General features: G+C 37.7%; 3 protein-coding genes across 6 annotated transcripts; 1 reads left to right on the plus strand and 2 right to left on the minus strand.

The window, feature by feature from the left end:
• Positions 1-3,600: 3,600 nt before the first annotated feature.
• LOC106407489 lies at positions 3,601-6,559 on the minus strand. 4 transcript variants are annotated; one of them, XM_013848360.3, is made up of 6 exons: positions 5,974-6,559; positions 5,788-5,859; positions 5,633-5,701; positions 5,177-5,548; positions 4,409-5,101; positions 3,601-4,323 (listed from the first exon to the last, which is right to left on the minus strand). In XM_013848360.3, exons 1-4 carry the CDS (start codon positions 6,137-6,139, stop codon positions 5,271-5,273), a joined length of 585 nt encoding a protein of 194 aa, XP_013703814.1. In that variant the 5' UTR covers positions 6,140-6,559; the 3' UTR covers positions 3,601-4,323; positions 4,409-5,101; positions 5,177-5,270. The 4 variants fall into 4 exon arrangements, 2 of the variants coding, with proteins under 2 accessions (XP_013703814.1, XP_022563362.1); XR_007326616.1 differs by having other exon boundaries at positions 4,409-5,545; positions 5,937-6,267; XR_007326615.1 differs by having other exon boundaries at positions 5,177-5,545; positions 5,788-6,227.
• Positions 6,560-10,905: 4,346 nt separating this feature from the next.
• LOC106410475 (glutathione gamma-glutamylcysteinyltransferase 1) lies at positions 10,906-13,755 on the plus strand. The gene is made up of 9 exons (XM_013850975.3): positions 10,906-11,229; positions 11,474-11,630; positions 11,720-11,958; positions 12,030-12,193; positions 12,289-12,340; positions 12,483-12,710; positions 12,788-12,977; positions 13,053-13,318; positions 13,473-13,755. The coding sequence occupies exons 1-9, from the start codon at positions 10,987-10,989 to the stop codon at positions 13,557-13,559; spliced, it is 1,626 nt and encodes a 541-aa protein (XP_013706429.1). The 5' UTR covers positions 10,906-10,986; the 3' UTR covers positions 13,560-13,755.
• Positions 13,756-14,214: 459 nt separating this feature from the next.
• Positions 14,215-15,489, minus strand: LOC106410476 (G-box-binding factor 4-like). The gene has a single exon (XM_013850976.3). The coding sequence runs from the start codon at positions 15,276-15,278 to the stop codon at positions 14,418-14,420; it is 861 nt and encodes a 286-aa protein (XP_013706430.2). The 5' UTR covers positions 15,279-15,489; the 3' UTR covers positions 14,215-14,417.
• Between the last annotated feature and the right edge of the window lie 7,599 nt (positions 15,490-23,088).

The raw sequence follows: 23,088 nt of genomic DNA on the forward strand, positions 1-23,088 counted from the left end.
TGTTTTAAGATAAATATGTGTCATTTAACTATAGTTCTAAGTACGGGGAGACATACATATCTCCTAGTGTCTTTTATTTAAATATATTGGAATGCACATACTTTGATTATTGCAAGCATAACGTGTATACACACACACTGTTCCGCTTATTTTTGTTCTCTTGCTTACGTCTATATGCATGGTTCATATTCCATTAAAGAATTAGATATAAAATATCTTCTCATGCAATGTTTCTCTAGTAATTTTCCCCATCAAAGGCTTTTGTAAAGGCAAATATGATATTTTTTTTAAAAAGAAACACAAATTGATCGAGAGAATGATAGAAACTGGAGTTGAAGATTCGTGTGATAAAAAAACTTTTGTGTCGTTGGTTTGACAGGTTCAAACTGTGTATACAAATGAGGAGAGACGAAAGAATCAAATATTTTTTGTAGGTTTTAAGATGTGGTAGAACCACGGGTCTGCCCTCTTTCTATATGCAAAATGAATAGTTGAAAAAGTCTTATTAGAAAAAGACTTATGTTTTTAAAGTGGGAGAAATCGTTTATCTCAATGTACCCAGAAAGTTGGGGCTTCTATTACAAGAGAGAGCCTAGACTCCTGGACTATTAACTTAAATCTTTGTTTGGATACAGACACGGTTCAAATATGTATTATGATCTGATGGATCAGAAACTCTTTTTAGTGAGTGTTAACATAATCTGAAAGTTCTAATTGCAACTTAGTTTCAAACCTAACTCATTCATGTATGGAGTTCTCTCATGGTATCAGTCAGATAAGATATGGAACTAGAACGAACATTTGGACACATACGTCGAACTTAAACAGAAGCAGAGTTCTTCAAAGGTGTAGAACAAATGGAAAACATAACAAATGTTGAGGAGAACAGAAGACGAGACGGAGAAGAGAAGACGAGGCGGCGTCTTGAATTCTTTTATTTTTTCCAAAATAATAATTTTTTTTTAACATATATTACAAAGATATGGAAGAGATATTGTGTAGATATATTAAAAATATATTAGATAGATTTTCTAACGATATTTTTTAAAAAAAACAATTTTTCAAAAAAAATAGAAATTGAGAAATATTAAAATTTGACAATTTGGTAAATTTATATATACATAAGTGTATTTTTCAAAAAATTTAAACAAAGGTATAGTTTTCAAATTATAATCTTATTATAGTGCATTTTTCCAAATTTTCCCTAATAAATATCAAATTATTTTCCATAAAAATTTACTTTTTCTACGAATTAATTTATGAGATAACAATAACTTACACTTCTTTTAGTTCCTCAGCCTTTAATGTTTGGATTGATCACTAATAGCGATGAATCAAATGCATTTGAGATATTTTTACACTCTTAATAACTTCAAACTTCATTAATGAGAGAAACATATCATCATTATTGAATTCATATATTTAATGGTGGTGTGGTTAATCAAAGATCTATCTTATAAACGTGATTGGTTGGTCGGTATAGTTCCGAGGCTGGACTCAAAGTAAAATCATCTATATTCTTCTACTCACAAACACGACATACCCTTCCCAAAGTCATAAAGTAGTTTTTATACATGTTTTGTGAATTTTAACCTCATGCAAAGACATAAAAGATAAATAATTCAGTGGTATACTCATTAAGTTAAAAAGCTCCACGTCTATAATGTTACAGGATATTTTAGCTCATAATTGTTTGCCTTTTTGTGTAAAATGATTTCCAATATCTTACTAAATTGTGCATTGAATTTTTTTCTCAGGTGTGAATGACTTTACCTTGGATGTACCAACTCATTTAGAAAAGCTTCAAATCGGAAAGATATGATAATTTCTGTTTAGCCAACATTTCTTTGCAAAAGTTAAAATATGCTGCGGTAGATATGACTCATATAAGTTTAAGTTAATATTTAGGGATAATTTGAAAAATACCTCATTTGTGATTTGAAATTTGACAAATACACTTTGTTCTATATTTTTTGAAAACTACATTTTCTTATATGTAAAAAGACATTTTACGCTCATTTTGATTTAAATTAAAAAAAGAACCAAATTTAAATCAAAATGATTTATGTGTGTTTTAGGGTTCGTGTGTATTTTTGTTGCTCATGTTTAAAAATTTATTAAAATCTAAATATAACTTAGTGAATCATAAAGACTTAAATCATATAAGTTATAAACCAAAATATGCATACATCCTTATTAAGTGAATTATGTAGATCAGGTGCGTCATTTACATTTTTTTAGTAATGTTCCCTTGACTAAAACTGTTATACTTTATACATATGATGGTACATGAAAGAAGAACTTTATGTAGCGCTCTTCACTGGGTCTCATAAATTAGGCATTGGAAATACACGGATGTTTGATGAATTCAGGGACCAATATTCCTACGGAAAGCTGATTTGATAAATTTTGTACTCTTGGTTTTTGCAATTTAATATTTGGATCTTATGTTGCAAGGAGAAGGTAATATATAAATAATGCGTATTATAGAAAAGCTCATTGCTTTCATTCCTTAATCATTTATTACCTTTGTTTTTTTCTTCGTTTCTTACTTTTGTCTTTTTTTAAATATAAAAACGAGATGAAATGTAGCTTGACATGTTCTTTTATTAGTCCATGTATAGTTCAATAGATGTTCTGTTACAAGTTCCATTCTGAAACTTTCTTAGTCCTTTTTTTATCCATAGGCATCATCACATCAACAGACAGGGCTCCCCTTTCTCGTGAATAAAACAGAGCTCATTCTTGTTCCATAAGCTGAGCAGTTTGGGCGATATTCCTTTCCCTAGTGTTGAACTGCACGGTGAATAAGATGCTTTAAATGTAGATGGAATAGCTGCACAATTAGTTATAATGGCAGCTAAATGTGAAAGTGGATTTCAATGAAAGCTACCTCATGTGACACAAAGTTCAGAGATTCTACATGACTACGCTGGTGATATACACAGACTTTGTGTAGTTAACAAACCAAAAGCTGATATCGTAGCTAGTTTCCCTGGACAGGAGAATCGTCTTGTACATGACACGATTACAAAAGTATATTACAATAGCTTTCAATTATCTGAATGGATAATTTAGGCATTTTATATATACAAAAGGGTGGTTTTCAAAAAAAATTAAATAGTAGTGTAGTTTTCAAATTTGAATCTCATATAAATGTATTTTCCCAAATTTTCCCTAATATTTATAACAAAGGATATGTAGGTTATACCAGGATATTCAGATGGAATATGATAGCCAAAATCTTGTTTAAATTGAATATCTAACGAATCAAGGTAACTGTAGTTAGCGGTTGAGATATTTATTGTTTATAGATAGTAATTAATTTGTTCCTTATATTGTTTTAATATTACTAGTATTATATATTGGATGAATGTTTTGAGTTTGAATAGGAAGCGAATATATATTTGGTCTAAAGGTTTATATATTCGATTGCAGATTTGGTTGCAAATTGGGTTAAATGGTTTCAGTTATGATGAAATCTTCAGAGCTTTATGATGTAGCGTAACTTGATCACCAAGGATCACAACTTCCTTTTCGTATAAAGGAATTTCCTTTTTCTTTGTTTTGGTTTTTTTTTTCCTTTTAATAGCTATTATGTTTTCTATTAGGAAAAAGATTTCATTAATCCTTTCGGAATTAGGTCATTCTTCGCTAGTATATATAGCGATGCTATTTAGACCTTTGTAAGCACGATTGATTTTTATAAGATATTGAGTTTCTTTAAGAGATTTCACGAGCACTGAGAAGAGTATTCGCGCCCTTCTTCCTTATCCATCTTGTTTTCGAATTAACTTCGACGACAAGAAACCGAGTCAAAGATCAAACCCTTGATCTTTGCGTTATATAGCTTCCGCACCCTATCAGTTGGTATCAGAATCAGTATGTTTCGGGAAAACTTCAGTTTTCGATGACTAAGAAAACATGAGCTGGCGGTGGTGACATGCAGGATCACAACCCGGAGGAAGCCACGCCGGACTTTTCTGAACTATGAACCCTTCTTGTGGATATGCAGACTGCAACTCAAACTTCGATCCAGCAACTAAGCGAGATGCTTGCAACCCATTTAGATGCTCTAACCACAACTTTGGCGCCTCGTTTGGACCCTCAAGCCGAACACGGTGTTCAAGCTCCGCTACCACCAGCACAACGGCGTCTTCCTCCACTTCAACATCCCCAACAACACCTACCGCCACCACAACCACAACCTCAACGACACCTTCCCGCCCCATTCCAACATCAGCGACAACAAAACCAACACAGACGTTACAATCCAAGGGTGAAGACATACCACAACTCGTTCACTCCGACGACGAAGATGAGCTACATAGACAAGTTTATTTTGAAGATTTACAACGCCGAGATAACTATGATCACCGAGGGGGAAATAGTTTTAAGGTTGACATACCAGAATTTCACGGTGGTCTCCGAGGTGACGATCTCATCGACTGGATGATCTCGGTTGAGGAAATCCTCAAGTTCAAGCAAGTTTCACCGACACGTCGCGTCTCTCTTGTGGCTATGCGCTTCCGAGGGCACGCCGCAACTTGGTGGAAGCAGATTAAAACAACTCGTTCTCGTACCGGCAAATCTCCGATCCAGTCATGGGAAAAGTTAACAAAACATCTTCGGCAAACCTTCTTACCACACAACTACGAACGCACCATGTACACGAGATTGCAAAATCTCCGCCAAGGTAACCGTACTGTGGACGAATATGCGGAAGAATTTGCTTTGTTATTGACTCGTAACAAGATCAATGACAGCCAAGTTCAACTTGTATCCCACTTTATTGGAGGATTATGACCACAACTCCAGACAGCAATGGCACAGTTCGATCGTTTAACAGTCGGGGAAGCCCATCGACGTACAACATCATTCGAGCAGCAGCCTCGGTCGTCTAAGTGGAATTCATCATCATCTCGATCCCGTCCTCAAGATACTCCGGGGAGCACCACACTGTCGCCCTCCACAAAGGAAAACGCCGAGTGCTCTACTTCAGCGGCTAAGACCACCACACAAGACGAGCAACAACTACGCAGTTCAACTCGACCGAATGCCTTGCGTTGTTACTCGTGCGGTGAACAAGGACATCGACAAACTGCATGTCCACATGCCACACACCGAGGATTAATCATTGATGATACAATTGACGAACAAGAGGTGTATGACTCACAAGATGAGGACGACCAAACAGACGACCATGAAGTTCACCCGACGACAGGTGATCATGGACGACTACTGGTACTCCGCCGTGCCTGTCTCGCACCTCAACAACCTGATGACAAGTGGTTACAGACAAATATTTTTCGTTCCACTTGCACAATCAAGGGCCGTATCTGCAGTTTTGTCATTGATTCTGGAAGTTGCCGTAGTGTGATATCGGAAGAAGCATTGCAAGAGAAAAACACCCAGCCCCTTTTAATCTTGGCTGGCTGAACGACACCGCAAATATTCGCATCACACACCGTGCGATTGTTCCATTCTCCATTGGACTGCACTATCAAGATCGCATGTACTGTGACATCATCCGCTTCTTCTTCATCTGCTGCCAGTGACAAAACTTGGGAGATGAATAACAAAGAGAGCAATAACATTAAAATGAAATGTACAACAACTTTTTTTTTGGTACCTTCAAGTTTGTCACTGACCATGCCGATAAGAGTCATTGCCCCAACTAGATAATCTTTAAGTTCATCCGCTGCCAGTGACAAAACTTGGGAAATGAATAACAAATAGAGCAATCACATTAAAATGAAATTTACAACAACTTTTTTTTTCTGGTACCTTTAAGTTTGTCACTGACCATGTCAATAAGAGCCATCGCCGCAACTAGATAACCTTTAAGTTCCTTTCGACCTGAGGTTGGGGAAGAGTCACATGATCATCATTGGGAAAGGAATAACAAACAGAGCAATCACATTAGAAATCACAACTAGTTCTTTAATGTGGTATCCATGGGTAGAAGCAGACTTCGCTCCTCCTGAGACTGTAGAAGCAGACTTCGCTCCATCCTCTTCTTCTGCTTCTTCGTTGGAGTCGGAGCTATAACAATCTTTTTTTCGCATTTCCCACTTTTTCTCCTCTGTTTCCCTCTTTTTCTCCTCCATCCTCTCTTGCCTCTCCCAGTTATCACCATACCATACTCTCTGATTTAGGGGATTTGGGACTGAACTATTCCACTTCATATTTTCCTTTTTTATTTCCAAGCCTGGCCCAGTTAACCCAATGTTGATTCTCAGACCCCCAATTTTCCCTAGTCTTTTTTTCCTCAAAACTAATCTGTTTTTTATTTAAATCAATTCGGAAAAACTATAAAATGTCAAAACAAAACAAAAACACCACCCAGACTTACTATTTACTGACTTTATTTATACGGTTTGGATCACCCAAACTCGAGATCAGGCAAAATTGGGCCGGGTCAAAGCCTTCAAATTTTATTTTTCAAATTGGTTCCCGTATTTTTCTTATTTTTTTTTTGTTTTTCAAGAGATCTTGATCGAGATCGTCTTTCACGAACTATGTAAAATTAGAAACCTCCATCATCATTAAACTCCAATTCAAGTCTCGTCGTAGTCATAACCCAGCAAAAAAATTACGCCTTCAAGTTCGAAACCTAGCTAACTTTGTTTTTATTCGAGTCTTATTTTGCTTTTTCACACTTTGAATCACATGCATTCACTTATTTGCATAGGAAAAAAAAACAAAAAGAAAAAATCGTTTTTTTTTTCAAAAATCCATCCACAATAGTTTTGATGTCGTATAGTTGCATTAAGCATGTGTAAATACATTTATGATTGAGTCTTAGTTGCATATAGGATTGCATTTTGCATGTGCATAGGGGTTAATGATTGAATAGACTTCACTTAAGATCGAACTAAGTCTCTAGCAATATACTTGAAGCCTCAAGATCAATGAACTTGATAGCTTAGTTCTTAATTGTGATTTTTCCTAAACCTCCAAAATTAACTTGAACTTAATTGAGTAAATGATTTTCATTGCATAAGAGTTCACTTATATCATAGATAAAAAAAAACTTTTGGTTTTCTTTACACCTTTTACCACTCTTTTAAAGAACCAAATAGACTCCCCCACCTCTATCCTAGCCTTCTGTCAAACCAAATGAGTGAATTGGCGAGGCCTTTTCCGGATTATTTTGGCAAAAAGTGTTGGGTCGAGAAATCGACAAAGGAGAAATTTTCATGTAGATGCTAGCCAAAGTGAAGGCTAAGCACTAGGATTAGGGATGGGTTGAATATTCTCTTGGACTGAAAAGAGATATGAATGTGAAGTTTAAAAGAAACCATTTATATTTCAACAAAGAAAGATTGAGCATGGAGTGGAGAGAAGAAAATGAAAAACTAAACACCAATGAAGGCAAAAGCCTAATGATTTGGGTTTATAAACCAAAATAATAATAAAGAATGAAAAGGAATCAAGAAAAGGGAATGGTTATAAAAAGAGAAACACTCTTGTCCGAGAGATTTAAGTAGAAAGGATCCTTGAAAACAAATGAAGGCAAAAAGCCTTGAGACAACAAAAGATAAAAGAAAAGGATCATACATGGAAAAGACGGACAAGCGAACTGTGCAAAGCACAATGTGTATTCTTAAAGAACAAGAGGAGAAGTTAAGAAAAGTAAAAAAAAAAGCTTATAGGGGATGGGGTTTAATTAGAGTTAGGATTGGGTAGAAATCCAAAAGCAAAAGATTGGAACATTAAGAGCAAAGAACTCACAGGGAGGATAGAATGGAAATTTTGCCTTTGTATGTGTAAATTGCTCTTGACCCTTAGCATTTTGCTAAAGGTGTTTCCAAGTTTGAGAGAAACCCCAAGATGATGAAAGCCCCTTTAACCAAATGTGCATATTCTTGAATTCTATAGCATGAATCACGATTTGTTGTTAATAACTTAATGGGGGTTGAAGCACTTGAATTCACTTTGATCTGAGGAGCTAGGTTTGAAAACTAGAGTTGTGATGGCTCGAGCGATAAGTGTTAGACTAGCTCTTGGTTTGATCTCGAAGTTATGAAACCCAACATTTTAATCCTTTTTCTTGAACGGCGTCTATTTTGTTTGAGGACAAGCAAAAGTCAAGTTCGGGAAAATTGATATATTCGTATTTTGGTTGATTTAAACCTCTATTTCTTACGGTTTTGAAGTCTTAAAATTCCATTTAGAGTTGTAAATACATGTATTTATCATCATTAGCTTCATACTTGCATTTAGGGTTAGGATTTGCATTACGTTTGCATTTTTAGGTGAAACCCAAGGTTCCTAGAGAAAGTGGGAGCTAAAGGACTAACAGTACACTATTCAACCAAAAACCCTAGAGAGAAAGAGAGAGATCCCAAAAGAGAATCGTAATCCTAGCTCCGACCTGCCACTCCAGCGGCGGCGGAGGCAAACCATCCCTTCCCATTCCCTCTTTGTCCTTTGCTCTCCTCTTCCCGGTATAAGCCCGAGTCAATATATGTCCTTTTTCTCTGACGCGGTGGTGGCTTTCCTCGGAGCGCTGTAGATTTGATGGAGAATCATTGACTTCGACTGGAGAGAAGATGAGACTAACGGTGCAAACAAGTCGGCATTTAGGATCGAATGTATACCTAGATCTAATTTTTCCTTCTTAAAATCTTGGGTTATACTTTCCCAGCGGTGGCACGTGAACCGTGTCAGACGACTCCACTATCTCGAGTGCTTCTTCTTGGTGAGGCGGTGTAACGGGTGGAGGAGGGGCGCGACCAGAGACTGTTAGGATGTCTAGATGCGAGCTTGGAACCTGCTGGAAGCTTGAAAAGAGATCTGCTTCGATTCTCAAAGGTCCGACTTTCATTCCAGAGACATGTCCGGCTTGGCCTATGAAGTGAGGTAGCGATGGATGGCGGCATGAACAGAACCTATAACGCGCCTCTAAGCGATTGTGTTGCTGGTACATGGATTCGACGCTCATAGATTGGGAACCAACACAAGGTATACACCTTACAATACATGTTGGGTTTATGGGTTGCTTGTCCAGCTATTGCCTTGGGTCGTATGGCTTTTTAGGATTTAGATTCATTCAGACGTATATCTGTTGGTGGCTGGTGGCTAAGGACTGGAGCAACAAACACTAGTAGATACAAACTTCCTTCGGTAACGCGCATGTGGTGTTGACACTATTGGGACATGAGCAGAACTTCTACATTACGGAACCATAGCTAGTAAGAAATGTAATGCCGGTTGGCTGGTCTGTGACATTGTGTTGGTAGCTGTTTTCATGTCACGTGGTAGAATTTTAGAGGTCTAAGAGATATGCATCGTTTCGAGTCGTGGAGTGGGTGATGTCTGGTTGTGGTTGAAAATGTAATGGTGGCTGGTTGGTAGCATTGAGTCCAAGTATGTGGTTCAGGGTGATACTAAAACCGCACCGTTACATTTGTGGTCCAATTATGTAGAGGTGAAACCAATGTTTTAAAACTCGGTCTGGACACTGAACCGGACAACTTACCGGATCACTGGGTTATTGGATCGACCGCTGGCAAATCGCGGATTAATAAATAAATTTGTTTTGTTATATAATAATATATTAACTATGTGTACCTTGTGTTGGTGAAATGAAATGTGTTGTTGAGGAAAAAAAATGATTGTGAGTGACGCTGCGCTCCAAACTCCAAAGAACAAACCGGAGTCCTCTGACCCAAGAAGTCTCTCTCACCCACTGATTCAAGAAGTCTCTCTCACCCACTTTCACGCCAAGTTTGACCAGAAACTAACGGTGACTAAACGCCGTCATATACGGTCATCCGACCGCTAAGCCGAACAAAACAGTAGTAGTTAGGGGTGGGCACTTTACCCGATACCCGAAGCCGCACCCGAACCGAAATCTGAACCGAAGTAGCAAAATACCTGAACGGGTATTAAGTTGGGAGAGATTGGATATCCGAACCCGAACGGGTAATATCCGAACCCGAATGGATATCCGAAGATAACCGAACATATATATACTTACCCTTATATTTCTAATTTACATCTCTTATTTTTTTTAAAATATTTATATTGATTCTACACATACTTTAAGATCAAAGTATATATATAAATATAATTATGGAGAAAATGATTTGATATTCATTTAAAATGCATGTCAAACTTTTTGTTTCGTGTATTAACAAAAGTTACATTCAAAGTTTAAAAACAATACCCAAATTAATATCTATTTGTTTTTGAAATATTATCTCCAAACCTATTAATCATCCAATCTATAAAAAATAAAAAAAAATCAGTTAAGTGAAATCTATATTTTTAAATACAAAAAACTTAAAAAATGAAAAAAATATCTAAATATCCGAACCCGATTCAAAATAACCGAACCCGAACTAAAAATACCTGAACCCGACCCGAAGTACAGAAATACCCGAACGGATTCTCTATCCCTATACCGAAATACCCGAAAATCTGAAATACCCGATCCGAACCCGAACGGGTATCCGAAAGTCCACCCTACTAGTAGTCTGATAACCCATAACTTTTGTAATAAAACTAAAGTTAACTTTATCGAAATGGAAAATATCCCCTTACGAATTACAGTTGCCTAAAGATTTATGTTAAAAAGTAGAGTAATGTAAAATTACCTAATTAAAATTTAAAACATGCAATATGCAGGGCCGGTCCTGGGTAAAGCCTAACGAAACATTGGTCTTAGGCCCCCAAAAATTTTGGAAAAAATTACATAGAAAAAAACCCCCAAAATTTTTTTTTTAGGCCTCCAAATTTACTAAAAGAAATTTTTAGCTGAAATTTTTTAAAAACTGCCTACGGCCCCATAAATCTCAGGGCCGGCCCTGGCAATATGTAATACCAATCAAAGCCGAGACGAACCGAACCGGATGTATTTAATTAACGGCGTCTCGTCGCGAGGAAGAGAGAGAGAGAGAGAGCGTTGACCTGAAGAGAGTGGAATAATTGAGTTGAGAGAGAGCCCGTGTGTATTAATAATAAACTCATACATATATGTGTACAATAATCAACGCCTTCTTCACATATTCAAATCGCATCATCACACCGAAAGTTAAAGGTTCCGCAAAGTTATTCGCTCCTACTTTTCCGAATCTTCCTGTGCGATCTTTGTCACTTTCTCAACATATATATACTAACTATCCCTCCAAGAAACCTGTCGTAATGGCTATGGCGAGTCTCTACCGGCGATCTCTTCCTTCTCCTCCGGCCATTGACTTTTCTTCTTCCGAAGGCAAGGTACGAGATCAAGTTTTCGATTCATCGATTTTTTAAAAAAAATTAAAATTAGGTTATTTTTAGATATAATTGTTGGTTGTGGAGTGAGATCTGAATACTTGTAGTTAACTGTTACTAGAAGCTGTCGGCTAGTCGTTTTATTAGAGAGGGATAGACTACGTTGTTAATATAATCCGTGTTGCTTTAGCTATTGTCTGAAAAATATGTTCGGTTTCATCTGAGTTGTCTTTAATTTTGTGATCAGAAAATATTCAATGAAGCGCTTCAGAAAGGCACTATGGAAGGATTTTTCAGGCTGATATCTTATTTCCAGACTCAGTCTGAACCTGCCTATTGTGGCTTGGCTAGCCTCTCTGTCGTCTTGAATGCTCTTTCTATTGATCCTGGACGTAAATGGAAAGGTATATATATATATTACCCTTTTTTTTTAGTATAAAGAGAAGGAAACACATCTAGATTGTTTTTTTTTTTTGAAATTTTCTTCCAATAGGGCCTTGGAGATGGTTTGATGAATCGATGCTGGACTGCTGCGAGCCACTGGAAGTAGTCAAGGAAAAGGGGATTTCATTTGGGAAAGTTGTCTGTTTGGCTCACTGTTCTGGAGCCAAAGTGGAGGCTTTCCGCACTAATCAGACCACCATTGACGACTTTCGCAAGTTTGTGATGAAATGCTCCACGTCTGAGAATTGCCATATGATCTCAACGTATCACAGAGGGGTGTTTAAGCAGGTAACTCCTGCAGCATATTTGTTCAGTGTTTGTAATGTTGATCGAGATTCTAACAAATCTTTTTTTGGCAGACTGGGTCTGGTCACTTTTCACCTATAGGTGGCTATAATGCTGAAAGAGATATGGCTTTGATTCTTGATGTTGCACGTTTCAAGTATCCTCCCCATTGGGTTCCTCTTAAACTTCTTTGGGAAGCCATGGACAGCATTGATGATTCTACAGGGAAACGTAGAGGGTAACATTCTCTTTTTCTTTCTTTCTATTATACTGTATCATGATGTAGTTGTTTTATGTATGATATGATCTGATGTTGTTCTGTGTTGTTCCCAGGTTCATGCTCATATCTAGACCCCACAGAGAACCAGGATTGCTCTATACTCTGGTATGTCTGATGCAAAATTAATTCTCTTTATAACCACATCTTGTGTACACATGTATTGAATGAACTTGGTACATTTCATTGGTAATACAAAAACTTGTTAACCAAACTTGACCGGTTGTTGTTTTGGTTATCTATATACCAGTCCTGCAAAGATGAGAGCTGGATCAGCATAGCCAAGTATTTAAAGGAAGATGTTCCTCGTCTTGTGAGTTCACAGCATGTAGATAGCGTGGAAAAAATCTTATCAGTTGTGTTCAAGTCACTTCCGTCAAATTTCAACACATTCATAAGATGGGTGGCTGAGCTCAGAATAGCAGAGGACACAAAACAAAATCTCAGCGCTGAGGAGAAATCGAGGCTCAACTTAAAGGTACTCTCCAGTGACAAAGCTATTCTTTGGAAAATCTTGACTTATACATGTCTAATCTCTGATTAAATCTTCTGCAGCAAGTAGTGCTGAAAGAAGTGCATGAAACTGAACTGTTCAAACACATCAGTAAGTTCTTATCCACAGTGGGTTACGAAGACAGTCTGACATATGCGGCTGCGAAGGCTTGTTGCCAAGGAGCTGAAATCTTGTCGGGATGCTCATCAAAAGAGTTCTGTTGTCGGGAAACTTGTGTGACGTGTGTCAAAGGTATGTCACTATGTTGAATTTTATACTAAGTTGACTGTTAATTTTGTTTTGTTTAACTTGTTTCTCCTCATCAAGGTCCTGGCGAGGCAGAAGGCACCGTGGTGACTGGAGTTGTGGTGCGTTACGGGAGCGAACAAAATGTTGATCTACTGGTACCATCGACTCAAACTGACTGTGAATGTGGACCAGAGGCAAATTATCCGGCAGGAAACGATGTGTTCACTGTACTTCTGTTGGCTTTACCTCCACAGACATGGTCAGGGATCAAAGACCAAGCTCTTATGCATGAAATGAAGCAGCTCATTTCCATGGCATCCCTCCCAACTATGCTTCAAGAAGAGGTAATTTGAAATACCCATTGTATTTCTGGGATACAACTTTAACAGTCACAAGTCTTCTGGAGAAGAAACAATCAAACTAAACCTAAGTTGAGCATGAGAGTTTTACCCCTTGAAGCAAATGACTGTTTTTGATGTTAAAATGGTGTTATTACAGGTATTGCATCTTCGACGCCAACTTCAGCTGCTAAAAAGATGCCAAGAGAACAAGGAGGAGGAGGATTTCGCTGCACCTGCCTTTTGATTCTTCTACCCAAATCTGAATTCTCTCTCTTCACCATTTGAATCCCAGTTTCTCAAACCTAAAATACCCTATAATTATTAGTCTCATTTTATTCTATGTATGATTCAAACTCCATCTGTAGCATATGCATACTACGCTAATTCAAACTCTATCTGTAGCATATGCATACTACGTTAATAAACCTTTTTCTGTGTCACAATCTACTAAAGAGGATGTATGATTACAAGTGATGTATAAAACTTGAGATCAACAGGTGTCACACATGGTTTGCAAATAATCAAAGCTTACCAACTTTGCTCTTTAATAATCAAAGGTCGCAAGAGTGGCATGCTCCTTTTCATAGAGAGGTTGGTGAGCGAGATGGGTAGTGAACAAGAGGTTAACCAGACCTGTCTCCAAACGAAGTGACTATAGTCCGGAGGCAAAGTACCAAGTAGACGACCATGTGGTCACCGCTCTGCTGACTGGTTTTACCTCCACAGACATGGTTCAGAACAAAATGAAGCTTTCAAATTTACAGTCTCTATCATCATCACAATGAGCTTTCAGTTTGGTTTCTCTGGTTATATCTCAAAGCCACAGTAAGGATATTTCTATTTGTAAAGACAAAGCGATTGTGCTCATACCCAGATCAATGTCTCATCAAAACCATAAGTGATAACTAAATAACATATGCAATCTATATATATAATATAGTAAAGTTATTAGCCATATTCATCATCACATTCGCTACTCTTTACTGCAGATTACGAATCCACTCTCATACACACAGGTCTTATAGTTACATACCAAAAGAAACCTTACAATCCTAAAGAAACCTTCCAAAGTCTCTACCTTTTTATTTGTTCTGGACCATCCTTACCACTCCAAAGATCGAATCCTGCGCAAGAACCGAGGTTCCTGCTTAGGTTTCTCAACCACAGGAATCAGAAACTCCATCAGCTTCTGGTACCTCTCTTTCCTCTTCTCTTCAATCTCCACTGAAAGCTTCTCGTTCTCTTCCTCGAGCCTGGCAGCTAAAGTCTCCAACTCAACTTGATAAGCCTGCTTCCTCTCTCTAGACCTAGCAGCAGACTCACGGTTCTTGATCATCCTCCTCTGTCTCTGCGCAGCTGCTTTATCCAACGGCTCCATCATCACTCTCGCTCTCTTCCCTCTCGCTCCTCCTCCTCCGTAGACATCCACACCGTTCCCAAACGCAACGATCGATCCTTCCACTTTATCAATCATCTGAAACGGATTGTGATGATCGAATCCGTAACTCTCGGGAGGAATCTTCACGTCCACGTCATCGGACTCTCCTCCTCCGTCTTCACAAGTGGCTTTCGCTAAGAAATCCTCTAACGTCATCATCTCGTCATGCTGCGTCTCTGCTTCCTCCTTCATCCCCTTCCCTTCTCCAGATACGATCTCTCTCCACACCTCGTCGACGCTCTTCCCACGCGTATCCGTTCCTCCGGAAACCGTCGCTACCTCCATCGGCGTCGGAGCAGCATCCATCAGGAGCGAAGAATCCGTCGCCGGTGGATCCGATGCGAAAGTCTCGTGTAGAATCCCTTCAACCGTCATCGTGCCGGGACTGTAACCGTCGTAACCGCCGAGAATCCTCGCGTTGGGATCTCGCCTGAACGGTTGAGGTCTTATAGAGGAAGAAGGGATGCGACGAGATGGATCCGAGTTTGTAGAAGTGGAAGAATGCATCACCTTAAAGGACGCCATTATCGGAGAAGATAGAACAAGTCTCTCTCTCTCTCTCTCGCCGGAATCGGATCAGAGAATCGCCTCTAGATTTCTTCTTTTGACTCGGCCCCGAGATGAGATTGCAGAACACGTGCTTTATCTAGCGCGTGGATAAAGTTATCAGAGTTTTCAACTGAACGATAAGTCTTTTAACTTTATGGGCGCGTGGGGAAGCTTCTGTCTCGTGTCATCATTATGTGGTCGTGAAACTTACCATCAATTATTGTTCTTAAGATATAACAAGATCTCGATTACGTGGTCGTGAAACTTACCATTAATTAACTTTATGGGCGCGTGGGGAAGCGTCTTGTCTATATTATTAGTTTTTGTTTTCATTTATTTTTATATAAATATTTAGTTTTTAATTTTTAATTAGTATATATATTGTAATATATATATATGTCTATCAATTTTTAAAATATAATAAGTTTACGGTTTATTTTTTCATTGAATAGATTGTTTCAAACTTTCACATGTATTTGTATCTTCTTCTATATATATATTTTCGAATTATTATTTCATTATTAAAATCGAAAATATATATAAAGATTAGTAAAATATTGTTTTATTGTCATATTCAAAAATATTATAACATTTCACAAATTTAGAAAGTTTTTAAAAAATTAAACTTTTCGCTTCACAAATTTATATTATCGAGTAAATATTTAAACATTTAATTTTTGTTTAATTTTTAAAATAAACTATATAGTTTAAAATTTGTTTTCATTGGTTTAAGGTAGTAAAAATTAATCATTGTTAGATAATATGATTTTTACTATTTAAAAAAAAATTCTTCATAATTTTAAAATTTAACATCGACAAATATTTAAATAATTAACATATGGAGGTATAGTATTACAACATTAAATTATATCTATTTAATTTATACTATCTATAAATCCAATGAATCATCTATTGTTTAAATCTAATTATTGATAGCCCAATAAAAATTTCTGGTAGAACCAAAATTTAAATGATAAGATTAGAGATTAAATGTAACATAACTTTCTAGCGAATAGGTCCATTAGGTTCATTTTTAAAAAAATCACACATGAATCAAGGTTGTGACTTCTGTTTTAATATATAAGACTAGTGCATAATTAAACTTCATTTACTTTGACTAAGACCATCTCCAATCCACCTCTATTTCTATCTCCATATTTTTCTCTAAAATAGAGAAATTCTATTATAGAAGTGAAAATGCTCCAATATATGCATATATAATAGAGTTTCTCTATTTTAGAGGAAAATATAGAGAAAAGTTACTTATTGCCTCTAACTATTAATATATGCTATACTTGTTGTATTAATTAATTATACTGTGTTGACTTAGACAATCTAAAAAAACACTTTATTTTGAAATTGCTAAAACTCTATATTGAAGTTTAAATTTCAACAATATTAATTAGTAAAATGTTATATTAAAATATAAAAATTTAAATAAAAATAACATAAATAATATTAATATTTAAACAAAATACAAGAATATTCCACAAAATTATTTCCATAATGCATATATGGTAATCTAGTGCATTTTGAAATAAAAATGACTCTCTTGATTTTAATTTATAGATTACGAGTTAAAAATTGTTGAAACATGTGATGTTAATACTTGTAAATACATTAGATATGAAAAAAGAAAGTACAAGAGAAAAATAAAATATTGCTAAAAGACTTAACTTCTATTGATGATATTAATACTCGTGAATACATTTGATTTTAACAAGAAAGCATCGTACGAAAAAGACATAAAAAACAACAACAACAACAACCATCTTCGGTTATCCAAAATTTGTTTGGACAATATTTTGAAAATTTTGGAGGTTCCAAATCAAATTTACCTGTCTATTAGTATTGTTGAAATATTTAAATTTGTGTAATAGTTATGTCTTTATGTAATTTTTTAAAACTTTTTTTTGTTAAGTTTCTTTTTATATTGTTATTTTCTAAATCTAGTTTTAAACATTTTAAATATTATTTTAAAATTTTATTTAATTTTACGGGTAAAGCTTAAATTTATAAAAAATAATAGAAATATTTTTGAAATATAATTTTTTAAGGATTAAAACGATAATTGTAGATTGTTAATTAATTTCATGGTTAGTTTAAGAATAATTATATAATATATGTTTAGTGGACCAACTTATTTCTCAAGAGATTTTAAGAAACATTTTAGTGATGACACGTGTCATAGTTAAAATGTTGGAATACTTCTCTTTTAATATATATATATATATATATATATATATATATATGGGATTGTTGTTGTTAGGTCATTGTTCTCATTTGATTTATCTAATGCCTGCTTTTGTGAGTTGTGTTCATGCCTCATGCTTGTAGTTATAAATACTAAAGTAAGAAATAAAATACACGTTAACGTTTTGAACTCATCTTATAAAATACAAAATACAAAATACAAAATCATCAAGGTATCATTGACAAAAAGAGTTTGGACAATATATCATCTAATTATGCAAAAGGACTGTATTTTAATGAATTTCTTCCTGCACTACGGGGGGCATATACAATCAGCGTCGGTTTCACACAATTTCTGAATAGTAAACTAAATCTAGCATCGTATCCTTTTATGTCGCCATCAAATACTACACAAAGCTCTCAGACCAGCTCCATCAGGAGCTTTAGGAAGAGACTCTTAGGGAAAAAATCAAAAAAAAAAAAATCAAAAATGGTATAATAAAAGAGAACCGCTCCTTAATTAAGAGAAATTAGGATTGGTAAAAAACCCATACGTGGCGGCTTGTTCTTTTCACACGAAAGGGAAATTTTTTTGTCTCTTCTTTCCCTGGACGGGTTTTGTCTTTTCTTCGTTGATTCTGTCAAATCTCCAACGGAGATGAAGTTTGATCCGATCGGGTTACGATTATTTGTGGTTACGATTATTGGTTTATTGAGAGAGATGTGGATGAAGACGACGTACTTGGTGGTTGGGACAAGGATTTTCTCGACGCAGCCTTCAAAGCCGAAGAGATTCTTCTCTCTACTCAGGTACCTCCGCCTGCTCCACCGATTGTACCGCCTTCGGTTCCGGCGTCGGAGAGTGTGGAGTTGATTCGTTGATTCTGTCAAACCATGATATGGTTCTCTACCGATTCTTCTCCACCGATTCTTCTCTCTACTCAGGTACCACCGGTTTTCTCTCTTCTTCATTGATTCTGTCAAACCATGATATGGTTCGTTTATATCTTTTTGAGTTTTTCGTTGTTTAATCTTTGAAATGTTGAAATGATCTTTGATGGTTACTACATTGTTCCAGGAAAAAGAGTGTTCGTTTTCCGTTCTCTCGTTAAGCAGCATGACTTCAACTTTACATATAAGCTGGAGAGTGGGAGTAACGGTGTGATAACACGCCCTTCGGGATAAAATGGTCGAGATCAATTGGTCGAGAAGATTGGTCGAGGATCAACTTGGTGGTCGAACCGCAGGCGAAAAAGATCGATCGGGAAATTTCAAAGAACGAGGTGGTTCGAAGAATTGAACATGAGTGAACTATGAGTCGAATAAGCTGCTCGACTATAGTTAGAAGATGTGTTAGATTGATCAGACGGACGTTTTGGAAGCATAACATTTTTGGAAGCACGACGTTTTAGAAGCTCGACGTTTTAGAAGCATGACGTTTCTTCACCGCGAAGTTTTCTCCAAAACTTCGTATCAGCGGAATATTAAATCAGAGACATCGTAAGTTGGAAGCAGGATGGGAATTAAGCAGGACGGGAAGTAAGCACGAGGGGATCGAAGCACGACGGGAAACTCGAAATCGGGTAAAAACCCTAATTTCGGTGCTATGAAATTTTTCAAGGAAACCGGAGGCTCGGAAAATATTTTCTGTCAAGGTCAGAAATATTTTGGAGTTTATTAAAAATATTCAGAGCATCAGAACGGGAGCAGGAAAATATTCGGGATTGATCGCGGGTCAAAAATTCACCGGAAGGATCGAAATCGCGCAAATGAACCGAGAAGCTCGAGGTGTCTCAATGCATGAGTCAAGGACGTGGTGTCAAGTGTCTAGCAAGCTGAGTGTCAACCGAAGCACGACATGTCGCCGTGCATGAAGCTGGAACATGCAGCATGACATGTATAAGCACGAGATGTCGCCGTATCTGCAACCGAAGCATGTTGATCGATATGTAGCAGGCTGTGTGTCGCGTCGCATGGACTCCACCCATGCAGCAAGCCTTCTGGACGTGGGTGTGTCACTCAGCATGTTACTGAGTCATGCAGCAAGACATGTGTGCGCCCGTGTGTCGCCACGCATGCAACCGGAAGCATGCGGGCTGACACACAGTCGCCTGTGTGGCTCGATATTACAGGTCGATGATTTCTATAAATACCCATGCCTCCCCTCAGTTTCAGACATCCATTCCACACCAAACGCAAATTAAAAACGTGGGTAGAGAGAGAGAGAGATAGAAAGTGAGAGATTTTAGAGTATGATCGATTCTAAAGACCGATACTCCACCGAGAAGGTAAATTCTGCCCAATTTGTGATTCTCTACAACTGTGAGGCGGAAGCTCTGTCCAAATCAATTCATCCACACCAGTCAGCTTCTTCTAAGGTCAAGTAGAGGTGCTGCTCAGATTAGTTCAGAACAGTTGAAGTTTTGAAGCTCGATACTCCACAAGAAGCCCAAAGGAATCGTCCAAGAAGCTAGAAAAGGTTCTGCTCGAGTTGAATTATGTCCAGAGCCGTATCAGGGGAGGTTATGTCCAAGTAAAGATCAGTCCAGTCCAGTCCATTCAAGTCGTCTATTGGGTTTTGGCTAATTCTTCTCCGATCAACCAGCTGCCTCTCGCCTAGAACACTGTGAGTTGGTTTGTTTGAATTTCACTTGGAATTTAGGGTAGATCGAGTCTGCATATAAATTAGAACGATCACGTTACTGGGTGATAGAGTCCTTAGGTTTATTTTAATTATGGAATCAGACTCAGTTTAGCATGGGCTAAGCTGAGATGAAAGGAATTAAGACTGGGTTAATAACCTGATTAGGACTAGGGCTAGGATGCATCATGTTTTCTATTATTGCGTGTTGATATGGTTACGTGTAGGTTCCCGTTATCTTTAAAGATATTTTCATAGCAAGAGACTAGCTATCTGAGTAACGGTTTGATTAAGTAGATTGCTTGTTAGACTAGTTAAATGCTTGCTCGTTTAATTAATCTTGTTGATTGAGGTTAGTCAGCTCTTGGTAAGGGAGTGACTAATTGGTTGAGTTGCTAGAATTAGGTTATTTGGTTATGTGTTAGAATCCTAGTGAGTCAGTCATGAGTACATGTTTGGTCAGAAAATCCTACTTGGATTCTAGAGCCAAGTATTTTCCTTAGGAATTGAGATTAGTAGAGTGTTAGGTAACTCGCAAGTGTGTGAGATAGAGTTGAGAACCTCGTGGTGGTTCTACTCTTGGCAGGTCATTGCTTCCTCAAATTGGTACCACTAAGCCGGTCGTGGTCTGGAAAGTGGTGGGCTCGGTTTAGCTTGGTTGATCACCAAGGCCAAGTGTCACACGTGGATGTGACAGCACCCGGCAAGTCCGATAGAGGACCGGGGTACGGCGATTCCGATTGAGGACCGTGACCGGGTGGTTCCCGAGCGCCTACGCCTGTGTGGTGTAATAGTGAAGGGATTGCTGGTGTCCTTTGTGTGGAGGAAGAATGATTTTGTCGGGCCCAATTAGAGTGTCGTGTATAGTAGAGGGTTGAAACCTTAGAGTGAGTGGTAACACCGGAATACGGTGTTAAGAGTTAGACTCGAGTCATAGTTAATTAGTGTCTTGTTATTGTGAATGGTGTGATTAAATTAAAGATTGGTTGTTGACTTGTTTTTCATGCAGGTTCCCGTTACTTGAAGTTAGATTCATGGCAGAAGGCCTTGTCTAACTTAGTAACGGTCTGATTAGATAATATTTGAGGTTATTGATTTGTGATCGATTGCTTAGCCTTGGCTTTGATTGCATGCTAAGGCTAGATTGATTGTTATTTTGGGTTGTCCGGGTTAGAGTCTAGGTTGCGGGTAGAGGCCGCCAGCTCACTGAGTGACGTTAGGTTACTCATCCAACTCCATTGTCCTTTTTACAGGTAGCCTTAGGTAAGGATGATTGGATAGCTTGGTGCTGGACGTTAGGACCGCTGGTGTAGATTTTCATGCCTTTTGTAAACGGTATTTTGATATTTGTTGTGTTGACTCGGTTTGGCATTAGGCCGGACGCCAGTCTCGAATTATTTCAATGTATGGATATTTCTTGAATCAATAAAGAATTTGTTTTATATGTGCTTCATGAGTACTCTGATATTTGACTAGTCCGGTCTAACACAACGTTAGGTTGTGGTACGGGTTGAAAAGCCTTAGGCCTCGAACTAACGGAAAACGCTAACTCTAGGCATGGGTTGCAAAGCCTTGTGCCATGACGCAGCGGGACGAGTTAGTAGATGAACTGGTCTAGGTCGTGGAGTAAATTTGTGACTCTAACCGGATCGTCCCTAACCCGTCACGTAGCGCTTCCGGACTGATACGCCCTAAAATAGGGAAGGATCACTCGACCGGACTAAAGGGATATGAACTCGCCAAAAAGGAGAACTGATGGATTGAACGGTGACACAATGGGTTGCGGATGGCCCAATGATACTACCAGACTTCAGTTGGTGCTTGATATGACTCACAAGTCCACCAAAAGAAGGATTTCTAAATGTTGCCTGATATGACGCACAGGTCCAACGAATTAGAGGCTGTTTACTCGGAGATAACCTCACCAAGAAACAAAGAAGTGTTCTACAAAGAACAAATAGATAAACTCAAATAAAAGGGGAAAAAGCTTCTCTTATTTCGTGGCTCTTAGGCCCTATATATAGGATTACAAGTTGTAGAAATCCAAAGAAGAATGTGCTAAAAACAAGGCATGGAAACTAGAAATGAAGACTTTGACTAAAGACCGAAATTAATGATTTTTGTTGAATTCTTTTTCCCATGCACGACCAAGACTTCCTTGCTGACTCCCTCTTGGCATTCTTGATGAGAATGGGCTTGAAATGGACTGAGGAAAGGTCTGGTCGAATTTGGTGTAAAACCGACCCAAATTGAATTTGTTATGAATTTTTCTTTGGGCTGAAAAATGCTCATTTCGCCCAGCAACTAAACCAGCTCCATCTTCAGTGTCACTTAGCTCATTCAGCTCCAAGCTAGTATCACTTAGCTCACTCAGCTCATCTAGCTCATCTACTATCACTTCAGCTGGTTTCAGCTCAAGCATACTCTCTTCAGCTGGTTCCAGCTCGTCCTCAGTCTCATCAGCTGGTTTTAGATCAGTATCCTCACCATTAATCCATCCTGGTTTGTCTTTTGTTGAAGAATCATCTGGCTCAGCCATGGTCGCATCATCCTGGCCCGGGTCTATGATCCGAGGCGCATCATTCCCTCCCTCTTGAAAAGGATTTGACCTCAAATCCATTTTACCTGTATCAAAAGGAAATGAATCAGACAAAAAGAATTTAAAAATCATGTAAAATTTAGTGAAGGAAAATTTTGGAAAGAAACTTCCTTGGAGTTTTGAAGTTGGTTTCCTCGAGTACATGCATCTCCAAGTCTTAAACTGATAAGCACGATCTCTGCTTCTGTTCCTGACACCTCTTGGAGACTGATCCTGTTTATCCTGGACACTCAAAACAAACATTAAAATACCAGGATCATATGTACAAGACAAGTACTTGTTCAGATCATAAACCAAAGTTTCTTTCCCTAGAACATGTAGCACACGTTTCAGATCATCATGAAGCCTATCAA

Source organism: Brassica napus, chromosome C7 (genome assembly GCF_020379485.1).
Source record: "Brassica napus cultivar Da-Ae chromosome C7, Da-Ae, whole genome shotgun sequence".
Lineage (NCBI taxonomy): Eukaryota > Viridiplantae > Streptophyta > Magnoliopsida > Brassicales > Brassicaceae > Brassica > Brassica napus.

Coding starts and splice junctions, on each gene's coding strand:
- LOC106407489 (XM_013848360.3), bottom strand. CDS start 6,139: ATGGTGATAACTGGGAGAGGCAAGAGAGGATGGAGGAGAAAAAGAGGG. Junction 5,860..5,973: donor ACAGTCTCAGGAGGAGCGAA/GTCTGCTTCTAC, acceptor CCCCAACCTCAG/GTCGAAAGGAACTTAAAGGT. Junction 5,549..5,632: donor GGTCAGTGACAAACTTGAAG/GTACCAAAAAAA, acceptor TGTCACTGGCAG/CAGATGAAGAAGAAGCGGAT.
- LOC106410475 (XM_013850975.3), top strand. CDS start 10,987: ATGTGTACAATAATCAACGCCTTCTTCACATATTCAAATCGCATCATC. Junction 11,631..11,719: donor TCCTGGACGTAAATGGAAAG/GTATATATATAT, acceptor TTCTTCCAATAG/GGCCTTGGAGATGGTTTGAT. Junction 12,978..13,052: donor TTGTGTGACGTGTGTCAAAG/GTATGTCACTAT, acceptor CTCCTCATCAAG/GTCCTGGCGAGGCAGAAGGC.
- LOC106410476 (XM_013850976.3), bottom strand. CDS start 15,278: ATGGCGTCCTTTAAGGTGATGCATTCTTCCACTTCTACAAACTCGGAT.